Below are 13,048 nucleotides of genomic sequence, written 5' to 3'. Positions count from 1 at the left end.
AACCAACAAGGATGTTGTAAAATGTATTTATATATTTGCTTCGCTTATTGGGAATAATCACATTAAGTAAAAATGCTATGAAGTCCATGCCAAGTTCCCAATCAGTTATACCCACTTTTCCATTAGGTAGGTAAAATAAATTTTTAAAAAATGAAATCATTTTCGAAATTAAATCCATGAATAAATATTGTGGGTTTTTATTTTTTAAACAACAACTTTCTGAACCATCATTAAAGATATAAATAATATAAAAAAAAGATTTTGCAGTGTGACCAGATCGACAACCCTCAGAGAAGAATTTCCCCCAGTCGGCTATGCCTGATACGACAAACAGGGGCGCAAATAAAAAAAACAACAAACGCTCGGTCGAGAGAGCGGGACAGAGAATAAGAGGAAGAGGCCGAGGCGAGCGCATGAACGTGAGTTTTGCAGTTTGATGGTTAAATGCGTGCGTGAAGGTTGGAGTGAAGATTTCGAGCCGATTTTGATCCTAGTGCTCGCAATAAGTGGGTCAGAACTGGAACCGTTCGATTAAGCCAAGCAAAACAAAAGTGCATCTAACACACGCCCGCCAAAGTAATTTGTGGAACTAGCAGAGGCACAATAAGAACAATTGCTCATGGCTTTTTTATGTTTCTCGTTCGTTTTGCAGGAGGAAAAGTGCACGAGGGTGGTACCTAGAGTAACAGTGATTCGTCCGAAAAGCCTGGACAATGTAACCATTTTGAGAAGACTTCGTTAGCTTTTACATCGATCAAACACTCACATGATAAACGAATAAGAACGGACGAGAAAATCAAATTGCAGCAGTGTGACGACTATGGGACACCCTGAAACTGCATAGAGTGTATGATTTTGACAAGTGAGTAGCTAAACTGGTAAACTTGATAAAGAAAGCCCAAAGAGGCATTTATTGAGGTTACTAAATAAATAAACTGGGGTGCTGGGGTAAGAATATGCCGTTTTGTGAGTTAACTACATATTTTCTGGGGAACCTATACACCCTTGGTACCGTGCACCAAAACGGACGCCATTATCCTATTAGCCGTTATGCTCGTCAGACGATTCGATTGTTTGAGGTTAGTAACAGTACATTTAACCAAACTTCTGCAACGACCCTCTGTGTTAAATGCAGTTCTTTGCGGCATAAGTGAAAATAAATAGAAGATAAAATGTGCATGTGAGCCTCCCATGCATGCGTATGTGTATGTGCCCCTGCGAAGGAGAGATAGAGAGCGAAAGCAATAAGAGAGAGCGGGCGAAAGAGAGAGCGACATTTTTGGAGCGCGCGCGCACATCAAAATCAAAAAACTAACTGTGAGATACATTTGGGTTTATTTTTTTTTATATTTTGTTTAGGCTACATAGATGATGAGCGGCAAAGCAACAGAGAGAGACAGAGAGAGAATGAGAGATTTTATGTTGTGTTTTCAGTTTCGGTTTCGGATGTATCTTCTTCAGTCGGAATAAGGAATACACGAATGTCGGAGCGAACGGATTACGCATATAAGAACTCTCTGGAAAAAGAATATCGCCTCGCGAAAATTCGCTGAAAAGGCAAAACCAATTCAAATCCAAACCGAATCCGCATCAAATCAAAAATCGAATCAATTAGCGAAAAGCGGTAAAAATCGGGCGGAGCAACAACAAAAGCGAAGCGGCTTGCATGCGGCTGCTAAAAAAGGTGTGTACGCGAAGGAGATGCAAATAGAGAGCGAAAGAGGGAGGGAAAAAACAGTGCAACTATCAACACAAAATGATAAATAGACTTTAATGCAAATATTGATTTTTTCGGTTCCCAAGATTCCCAAAAGATTCCTCTCAACGTTTTTCCATTTTTGGAAAATATACATACACAAATATACACGATTTGCGGCGCAGAAACCACCTACATACGGACATGTAGAGAAACTTGTGTAAATACAACCCTCGTCCTCATCCCCCGACGTTTTTGCGTCGTATCCTCGCCGCACGTACACAGATGTACGGTTGGGCGTCCGTGTGTTTGTGAAAGGACTTTAACTTCTTGGTCGTGTTTTTTTCACGTCCTACGACTCGGAGACAGACCCGTTTCAATGGAAAACGTTCAAGGGTGACAAGGGTAGTTTTGCCTCTGCCCCTCCTCCTCTTCGTCCTTATCCTGCTCTGCTTCTTTTTATCCTTGTTTTTGTTGTTGCTGTCTACACGGTTCGAAAATATCCTAGAATTGCATTACTTTCCTAGGGCGTTGCATTGTTTCGCCGAAAATGGGGATCAAAGCAGAGTTAGTGTATTGATTTCATTTCAATTCTTAGGATGAAAACCTTAGCAACTCAACCCAATCGCAACCCTTTTGCTTAATCTTCCTAAACCTCAAACAGCACTATTGTGTACATTTTCTCACTGTTAGTATCCTGGAAATGTATGTATGTTATTCACAGGCTTTTGCCTTATTTATGAAGGGACATAATTTAAATCAGTTACCATTTTATTTAAAATTTAAAATAATTAGTACACGCAAACAAATAGTTTAGTTTTTTGAAATGAAAGCATGAGGATCACTTTGATTCGAATTCCTTCCTAAACTAAATTTATAAACTATCGACAAACATTTAAACACATTACAAGTTTTCTGCCAGTCACTCTAAATTCAAAAGAATTACCTTTTCTCCCTAGAACTAGTTTTGTATTAAAGTAAACCAACAAAATCTTTAATTGTAATCATTTTGCAATAAAACTCGTTATAAAAGAGATATTAATTCATAAAGCACTAAACTACATCTTAGACATAAAACATAATTTCACCAGATACATAAACCAGCTTAGTGTTAGTCAGTTGACTTCATTCTTTTACCTTTGCGGAAACAACAGAAGTCCAACACCCAATTCACTCATAAGAATAAACCCTTTTTCACCCAAACCCCCAAGCTAACTGGATTTCCTTGGGCCCACCCTTGAAGTTATGCTATAAATTAACTCGAATCACCAGAAATCAAAATTACGGAAAAACCCGTTCTGTCGACAGGTTTTCCTCGAAGTGTAGAAGAAGCCACTCCGAAATCCTGCTCCTGCGAGGGGATGAAAGTCGCTCGTTTGATTGGGCGTACGTTGCTTGTCTTGAAGATGGCAACCAGTTCCGTCTGTTGTTTCGTGACGTTTTCGTTTTAGATTTTCCACCGCCCCCTCCTCCCCCTACTCCCTGCCGGAAAAGTCGCTTGCGCAGTGCAGGCGAAGTGAGGTGGTTGGTGGCGAAACAGGAAAATGGTGTAACTACGCGTTAAGGTTGAGCAGTGAGGTGGGGCACCGCTATAGGGTGGGTTCTAATCCCTGCCTGTTTGTTTTCCCCCGTTTTTGGGGGTAATTTCCCGACTCTAGTATCTGGGTTACACAAAGTATCTAAGGAGTACAGCCAGTTCGCCGAATTGCGCGCGAAAAACCATCGCCATTTTGGCCCATAAATGCGTGGCAAATGCTGAAATTCCGGGATTCCAAATAATTAGACAATGGCTTGAATGCAGCCGAGCATCTTGCAGATACAAAGATACAAAGATACACACACAAATCTGACCTGCTGCTGCTCGCGCCACACAGCTGCCATTCTCGGGTTGCATTGCATTTCCCGGATTCGGGACGGGCCTGCTTAAAGGATCAGGGGTAGGGGATCGTAGATCAAGGTTCGGGCATAAGAAGCAGGCAGGCGGTCGGGGAATTTTCCCGCTACCTAAGATGCCTTGATGCCCAGATGCAGCTGCAATTGCCTGTCTAGGACTACTTAATGAAGCACCTTTTCCCTAGCCAATTTAGTTAGCTGCTACCCTTCGGCAACTGACGACGTCCCGCGCGTTCCAAACGCATTTTAGAAAAAAAAAAAACACTAAAACGCACTCCTTGACAAGCCTTCGTGTCTTTGAGATTTCCTATAACGCTTCTGAATTTTCCACGCAAATCTTTTTAGCGGAAAAGCGCCTCTCCATTGACTGCCGCCTTGTGCTATAGAAACGTGATCTCACCACTCTTATGATGGAACTCTTGTCAAACAATTCGGTTCCGCAACAAATGGCCAGCAGCAATGCGCCGAGCGCCAACGGCGTGGCCTCTTCGACGGCCAACGGAAGTGGCGGCGGCAGTGTGAGCAGCAATGCCAGCAACTCCTCCGAGCGGCTGCTGGCGGGCATCCTCGAGAGCTTTCCCGCCTGGGACCTCAACGTGGGACTGCTGCCCAATGTGGGTCAGAGGTGAGTTCGAAACGGGACTGAAAACCAAGCGGAAGATAAAGATTCAATGGCATTTAATCACTCTTTTAGCTCACCACCACGGACAGACTTCTTCATAAACAACTTCCTGGGCGGCCTGGATACGCATGGCGACTTCAGCATCGGACCCATAGGCAGCGGCGCACGCAGCAATCCCAAGATGTCGCCGGAGTCGTCCAACAACTCGAGCATCAGCTGCGGCTGGTGCGAGGTGAGCGCCTCGATACGCTGCCTGGAGTGCAATGAGTTCATGTGCAACGACTGCCTGAGGGAGCACCGCAACAGTCCGCTGTCCTCCAACCACTCAATAGTGTCCCTGCCCACGCCCATCGGAGCCTCGCCCACGGGGGGCAGCTCCGTCAACGCACAGACGCCGCCCAGCGGCAACTTCATCTGCGACATTCACAACGAGATGCTGCGCTACGTGTGCGACTACTGCCGGAAACTGGTGTGCCAGTGCTGCACGCTGCACGAGCACAAGGAGCACAGCTACGCCTCCATCCAGAGCTTCATGGTGGGCTCCAAGGAGAAGCTGGAGGGCGCCATCGAGAGCAGCCAGGTGGGCACGCGCTGCATTAAGAGCAGCATTGACAAGGCGCTGGCCTTCATCCGGCTGATTGAGCGCAACTGCAGCGAGCTGAGCGACAATATCCGCAAGGCATTCCGTCAGTTTATCATTGCCATCGAGGACCGCGAGCGTTTCCTCCTCGATTTTGTGGAGAAGCTCCGCCAGCGTCGCCTGGCCATCTTGCATGACCAGATGGCGGGCCTGAAGTCGGCCCTCGCTGGACTCTCCGAAACCTCCGACATGCTCAGCAAGGTGGCGGACAATGCCTGCAACATGGACCAGATCGAGATTGCCATGAAGCTGACCAATGGTCAGCGCCAGATGGAACAATTCGCGGGAATCTACAAGGACCTGCAGCCCAAGCAGGAGGTCTTTGCCTTCGCCCCCCCAGACTACAGCCTGCTGCAGGACATCCGCAACCAGGGCGGCGTAGTCCTGGTGGACGACAAGAATATGCCCATAGTGTCCAGCAGCAACGGCATCGTGCCGAGTGTCTCCAGTGTGAGTGCCGTGGCCGCCGCCTCCGTAGGAGTCGGCGTCGGTGTGGGAGGCGTCGGCGGAGGAGTTGGAGCCGTCGGAGTGTCCAACGGTATGGACATGGCCTTCGGCTTGAATATGGCCAGTAATCCGCTGAACGTGGCCTCCTCGAGTGTCCGTCGTCCCCTGCTGCGAGACAACAGCTTTCGGATTCCATCGCCAATCATGCAACCGCGTGGAGGAAGTGCCTGCGGCATGTCAAGTGGCATGTCCAGTGCGGCGCTGGACTGGGAGCTCAACGGACTGCGCAGCTCGCCTGGACTACACTTTAGTGCGCCGCGAACCACACAGGCCATTCCGGGATGCATGGATCTGGTCAAGGTGCGCAACTCCAATGCTCTCTCGCTGTCCTTCGCCACCGAGGGCCATGAAGACGGCCAGGTGAGCCGGCCGTGGGGCCTGTGCGTGGACAAAATGGGCCACGTGCTCGTCTCGGACCGCCGCAACAATCGCGTCCAGGTCTTCAATCCCGACGGCTCCCTGAAGTTCAAGTTTGGCCGCAAGGGCGTGGGCAACGGAGAGTTCGACCTGCCCGCAGGAATCTGTGTGGACGTGGACAACCGCATTATTGTGGTGGACAAGGACAACCATCGTGTGCAGATCTTCACCGCTAGCGGCGTCTTCTTGCTCAAATTTGGCAGCTACGGAAAGGAGTACGGCCAGTTCCAATATCCGTGGGACGTGGCCGTGAACTCGCGCCGCCAGATTGTGGTCACCGACTCGCGCAACCATCGCATCCAGCAGTTCGACTCCGAGGGTCGCTTCATCCGCCAGATAGTGTTCGACAACCATGGGCAAACCAAAGGAATCGCCTCGCCACGAGGCGTTTGCTACACGCCCACTGGCAACATTATAGTGTCTGACTTTGACAACCACTGCCTCTACCTGATTGATCCAGACATCAACGATGTAAATATGATTGTGTTCTTACTCTTACACTTGGCATGTCGTAAATGCTAATAATTTTGGGGATTTATTGCAGATTCTCTCCGTGAAGGGACACGAGGGCTCGGGCTTCCATGAGTTCAATCGGCCCTCGGGCCTGTGCTGTGACGATGAGGGCCGCATCATAGTGGCCGATTCCAAGAATCAACGCATCCTGGTCTTCAACCAAAACCTGGACTTTATGTGGGATGTAAGTATGAGAACGTTAGAACTTTGAGAACTTTATTAACAAAGTGTCCTCTTTACGTATACAGATCGAGGTGCGACCCTCCATCAATCCTCTAATGCCGCCCACGCTGGACGAGAAGGATCGCACATGCGATGTGGCCATAATGCCAGACGGTCGCATCGTTTTCCTCATTGAACTGTCGCCAGACTCCAAGGAAGGGTCTAACCCTTACAAGCGGTTTGTGCACGTATTCTAAATTAGGCAACAAGTGCTGATCATTTTTAGAGCATTTACAAGAGCTAAACTAGCTGAACGTTAGCGTAGAGATCCGAAAGACAGAACGATTAAGAACAGGTACCGAAACCGAATCCGAAATAGTAAGGGAAAATCAGAATTGAGTGCATGGAAATAGCGAAAATTTTTAGCTTAAGTGCTACAACGATTACCTCGATAATGCTTAAGAGTTATGGTTACGATTTGGTAATTTACAATACAATACGAATTACAAATATGTATGTATCTATGGATATCTATATCTATACGAATATGCATATGTTTAGCGAATATACAAGCCCAACCAACCAACTAGAACTAAAACTAAAACTAAAACGAAATCGAAAACTAAAGCGGAAGGCAGTTGAGTAGGATATAGGATATAGGAGATATATATATTGACGTAGGATCCGAGAGCATTCAGTAGAGTTACCGAACCTAGTAAAAGATAAAGCGAAGAGGGAAACTCAACCATTTACTAGATGAAAATATTATTACCTGTTAGTTAGACTGAAAGGCAGTTTGCTAGCTGATAGAACGAGTAGGAATGAAGGTGGGGATTGCGTTTTTTATGGGGTTGCTTAGCGGAAAGGGGAAAACTACTTTCGACAAGAGTTACTAAACATGATTTGCAGAGACACTGTGGAATGGTATTAATGTTTGTATTATATTCTTAATTCGTTTGTTTAGTTCTGTTTTACGTTTACTTTAAAATAACTTTTTTTGGGACATATTTTTAATAATTTTTGTTTATAATTGAGACTGAGCAAGTGAGTACACGAACTTTGTAGAAAGAAGCAAAGCAAAACAAAACAAAACAAAACAAAGAAACAAACAAAAATCAGAAAATATTGATGAAACCCGCTGACTTTTGGTTGAACTTTTAACAAAGACTGATTAACTAAACCGCAATTTCGGAGCCAACTAAGGAACCATATATGGTCAGGCCAAAAAAGTGAAAAAATCCAACACACTAAAATTGCAATGACATTGATAACGTAAAGTAACTTAACATAGCATAACATAAAACACATACTTTCACACATATAGCAATACAGAAATCATATAGATCCGATCATCCAGTCACTTATCATCATGGGCATAGCTTAATCCGAGTTTAACTGACATTCATCGACATTTACCCATCCATTCATACCCATTATGCATCACAGGGCTTCGTTTGTGTCGGTACTTTATAATTAATTGTGAAAGGACTTACCCACAGGATACACTGCAGGTTGAAAGGAGAGGTTAGCTAAAAACGAGTAGAGGAGGGTTGGGGGGAGTTTAACGAACAATACCTAAAAAAAACTAAAAACAAAATAACGAAAAAATTATCATAATTTTTGACTCAATGTGTTCATTAGCATTTAGTAGACTTAGCGGGCGTGGCATAGTGAAACGTATGGAAAATCCAGAGCAATATATGGGCGTATTGAATACACATTTAGGTGACATGTTCCTCGCAAAAGAAACAAACAAATAAAACAAAAACAAAACGATGAAACTTAATGAAATCATGGGCAACGCATGAATTAGCTGAATTATCTGTCTAGAGAGTGGAACGATTTTTAGTAGCAATTGTATACAAACATATAGAGAGCCGACTAGGACCGATTCTAGGCTCAGGACCAGGCGTAAATTGTAAAATGTATTAGCAAACTTAGTTACTTAGTTTACGTTATGTTCTTCCTGTTTTGAGACGTTCTATTCTTTGTACTTGTGTTCAAACCCGACTTCAATGGATCGACAGAGAGAGAGATGATACATAGCTAACACTCCTTCCACGAATAAAGCAACATTGCATAAAATGCGCAAAACAAACAAACAAAAACCCTAAATCTAAAATCACTAACACTAGCGTTAAAAAAAGATGCAAAAATGCTGACGGCTCTACGAGAGCGGTGGCAACAAAAAACATATACAATATTTATATACACGTAATATACACCAGGAGCAGAGGGCAACCCCCCACATAGAGCTATATAGAGTAGATATCGTAATTATTTTACACCTTAGTTTAGCCAAACCCCCGAAATCCCGGGGAACTACACGATCGCCATAACATACTCGTAACCTCATTTTATCCAATCGTAACACCTTGAAGCGCCGTTCATTTCTTGTGATCCAGATCGAATCATTCAAAAACACTCGCACACAAAGCGCACGCAGAGCATCCCCACAAATATCGCATGTATATATCATATATATCGCATCGTATCGGGACTAGCGACATCTGAGAGAATGCCATATTTTATATTTGTGTGAGATTTACTAAACCAATACTAAAGAACTAATACTTATATCATTACAAATGAGCGCCGTTTTCTAAAAGCCACAGTTTAGAAATTGTGTAAAAAATAAAAACAAAATGATAACAAAAAAAAAAAAAAAAAAAAACATTATCTACAAGCAAAAACCAATAAAGAGGACAATTATTGAGATTTAAGCGAATACCGAATGCCATAATTCAAAATAAAAAGCATTTAAACGTATATATCTATAGAATACTAAAGTATGTTAAACACAAAAAATTACTACAAGTCATGAGAATACTGAACAATTTGCCAAAGGCTTAAGAATCAAAATGAGAAAGCAAAACCAATAACTTACATAACTACACACTACACTCAAACACACACATTCAAACAGATAGTTAATTAAACCTTTTACAAAATACATACCAAAAATACTTAATTAAATGCAAGCAGGTATTTTTTCAAATAAACCGAATATTCCAAAAACACGTTGCCCAAAATACACCTACGATTAATTCTAAAGCAAAAAATGCTCATATACACGTAGCTACTAAAATAAATAAAAAAAAAAACACTAAACGAATCCAAAACATAAATCAGGTATTCAAATTTTTTTCGTATTACGTACTTAGCAGTTAAGGAAAAATGCGAAACGGCAAACTTAATGACTAAAATCATCCTGAGCATGATTTTCAAAGATAAGAAAGCGAACATTGCAAGCCCACATACATATTTACTAAGCAACTTTTTTATAACAAATCGATTGACGATGCTAAAACAAAACGGATTGAACTCTTATATCAAAATACAATTTTGAGTAAAACTTTTAATGACAAAGGCAAAAGCAATTCTCGGCAAGTACGGAGAAATGATTTCATTACCTATAAATCTTGATCTTTAAAATTATGCATACATAATTATATTTTGTCGCGGTCATTTAGAAATTAAGTTTGTAACAAAACCCCCCAGAATTGTAACTAAATTTGAAAATATTTCTCATTTGGAAATTATAAACATAAACATACGCATACATACATACACGTACTAACATATGTAATAATTATGGAGCAATTGAGTACAAAACGAGTACAAATTTAAATTTTAAGCCAGATCAGAGGACACAGACACACACACAGCTTAAGTTACAACATAGATCGATCAGACGAAAGTGCAGCATAAGAAATATTGATAGGCCAGCTACTGGTTTCGCATAGCAAATACTGCATATATTCATAGAGGATCAGGATCACGATCGCGATCACGATCACAATCACGATCAGGATCAGGAACAGGATCGAATGGAGGATTCATCGAAATAGCCAGCATACTAACCACTCTTATAAGCATAGTCGCATACATACATAGTTACTTAAACATAGACTAACCCCCCATATACTATATATCTAGGGCAAACGATTACCAAAATTACCAAAAATCCCTCCTTATTACCCTCTTAATCTTCAAATATGATTTGCTTCGCGTTACTAAGGGGAGATCACTTTTGGCATATGCAAAATTTTCTCATACATTCTCACCCACTCAGCATAGAGCGTACATACATATGTAGAGGCGTGCGGGTACTAGGTACACCCACCTTTAAGCAGCTATTTAAGTCATATGGCGATAAATCTAAAGAAAATCTACCAAAATCAAGCGACAAATTCAATAACGAGTTGCAGTTAAAAATTGTAATTGTCTAATAGTGAAAAGCGAGAAAATCGGAAACAAACGTAGTCCACGTAGTACTACTGCAGCGTGGACTGCCATTTTTCTATATACATGCGTACACATACATATTTATATACCCAAATATATATATACATACATAGATGTGGACTTGGCGAGACAAGAGTAAGAGTATATTTTATACGATAAACAAATTTTATAACATATTTAATAATAAATTATACACTACTAATTGTGGACATTGTTGGCTTTTATATATCTGTTGGGGTTCCAGTTCTGGTCGTTAACTACTTTTGGGTTCCATCAGTTAAGCCTAAAGGTAGGCTCTTCTATCTATCGGACTTTGCTTGAGCCGAGAAATGTTTAAAAGCTCAGCTAATAATAACGATTATTACCAAGCTAATATGTATTTTTATGAAAACTTGTTTGATGGCTTACGACTTTGATCTATAATTGCATTCAAATTAAATTTAATAAAAGTTGTTTCTGATTAATACATTTTTATGGCCTTGCTATTCAGTTTTTATAGCAGTACCCTTAGTGAAAAGAGTTCTTTGAGACTTATATTTTAAAAGACCTTTAGATGCAAGAGTAAATAACGTTTTCGTTTATAAATAGTTCAATTTTTGACGTTTAAAAATAAGAACTGCAGTAGACTTTCGAAAACAAAAGCCTCAAAATCTTTAACTTACGGTAGGTAGATTTATTTGATAAAATATAGACATTACTTCACCAGTAAGCTTAAACTAAGTAGTCTGCTAGCACTTTTGCTATATATTATTTAATTTATCCAGTAGATGGCTTAATGCAGTAATGGGTGTTCAGTTCTTTAATTGTACATATTTAGCATCTTTATTTGTCTCGTTAAATGGGTACATGTACACCCGGAACCTGGGTCAAGGCTATTTATATATGTATCTCCGTCTCCATAGAGCCACATGCGACGCAAAAGACGTTCGGGTATTGTCAAAAAAGTGCCGAGAGACCATTAGAATAACAAAAGGAATCGCTAAGTACTCGGGGCATAATGAGACTTTTATGAAGCCACGTTAAAGCGAACTCCAAAATGGTGCGATATTATTTTAAATCGCATCTGTTGCGTGACTTTAAAATTGCTGTAGCTTTGTGTGGAAATACCACCATTCGAAATCACTTTTACAATTGTTTGCTGGTCGTAAAGTTGAGCAAAACCGAGCCAAAGTCCAGATCCATAAGCCGCTAATTTTAGCAACGAGAACGGGTAATTAAGGTAATAGAATTCAGATTGATGGGGCGCCAGATTATATCAATTTGCGAGTTTACTGGACTAGCGTAGCCCCCACGCGAAGTGTTTATTTGATTTGATCTCCAGCCAAAGACGTCTGACACTGAGGGCTTGTCCGGCTTTCATGGCCAGGGTTCGGTGCGAAGCGATGCGATGCTATGTAATGTGATGATTAGTAAAACTTAAATAGAAATAAATATAGTTTTCAATAACCGGTTATTTATTCTCCTACAATTCACTGGTTGATGTGTCCCCCAATAACAAATACGGCCAAAGCAAACAGTTTATTATTTACGGGACGAGACGATCTTTAGCCTGGCTCGGACTATTCATATTTGGGGAGGGCATCGCAATATTGTCTAAGTCAAATACTTAGACAGCCCTTAAAGTGAATATAAGATATAACTAAACACATTGTTTGATATACAAAATATTACAAAATTATAAATTGTTAAATCGTGTGCTTTTTGGTTTCGTATCTCGAATATTTTAATAACCTTTTTAGTTTGCCAATAAAAAAGTTTTAAAACACAAGGATATATTTCCTTTTGGTTCTGTAGCTTAAACTCTGTTTAATATAAATAATTTTTTAAAACACTAATATGTTAATTGTGACACATTATTTCAAAACCAGATCAAATAATTTTGTTAAGCAACTATCAAAAATGTGGGCTTGATTTAATGAATGATATCATTTTTTTGTAAGTCTAGTTTCTTAATTGGCAGTTGGTGGTTCCAGTTTGTGCCACTCTTTTGAAATGCGACAAGTAATTTTGAATGCAAGTTCGAGCTACAGAAGCTGGACTGTATTTCCACGCATTTTCATTAGCCAACCGGCCGGCGGCTGCCATCAATCACCATTATCTATGCCATTATCTGGGCACAGAATGTGTGACCCGACGAGATCAATGGAGAAGACCCCCAATCAAAAAATTTGAATCCAAATTCGAAATTCGAAAAGCAGTGTGTAAACAAAACCGAAAGAAAACTGAAACTGAAACTGAGTTTGCGTTTGAGGCTGGAAAAGCGACGGAGTGGCGGGTGCGGCTAGCTTTGAGTTATAAGCCAGGTTTAGACGTGTTTCGAGCGCGGTGGCGTCAGGTGAATCCGAGAGTC

General features: G+C 41.5%; 1 protein-coding gene across 3 annotated transcripts; it reads left to right on the top strand.

Moving 5' to 3' along the window:
* Positions 1 to 349: 349 nt before the first annotated feature.
* Positions 350 to 10,907, top strand: LOC108149609 (protein wech). Of its 3 annotated transcripts, none has more exons than XM_017277310.2 (6): positions 350 to 576; positions 653 to 862; positions 3,935 to 4,214; positions 4,284 to 6,246; positions 6,320 to 6,472; positions 6,537 to 10,907. In XM_017277310.2, the coding sequence occupies exons 3-6, from the start codon at positions 3,997 to 3,999 to the stop codon at positions 6,705 to 6,707; spliced, it is 2,505 nt and encodes an 834-aa protein (XP_017132799.1). In that variant the 5' UTR covers positions 350 to 576; positions 653 to 862; positions 3,935 to 3,996; the 3' UTR covers positions 6,708 to 10,907. The 3 variants fall into 3 exon arrangements, with proteins under 3 accessions (XP_017132799.1, XP_041563338.1, XP_017132800.1); XM_041707404.1 differs by having other exon boundaries at positions 402 to 419; XM_017277311.2 differs by lacking the exons at positions 350 to 576; positions 653 to 862 and adding an exon at positions 1,333 to 1,684.
* The last annotated feature ends 2,141 nt before the right edge of the window (positions 10,908 to 13,048 follow it).

Source organism: Drosophila elegans, unplaced genomic scaffold (genome assembly GCF_018152505.1).
Source record: "Drosophila elegans isolate 14027-0461.03 unplaced genomic scaffold, ASM1815250v1 contig_133, whole genome shotgun sequence".
NCBI classification, from domain to species: Eukaryota; Metazoa; Arthropoda; class Insecta; order Diptera; family Drosophilidae; genus Drosophila; species Drosophila elegans.
The sequence above is the reverse complement of the archived record's forward strand: the minus strand, read 5'-3'. Positions and strand labels throughout refer to the sequence as shown.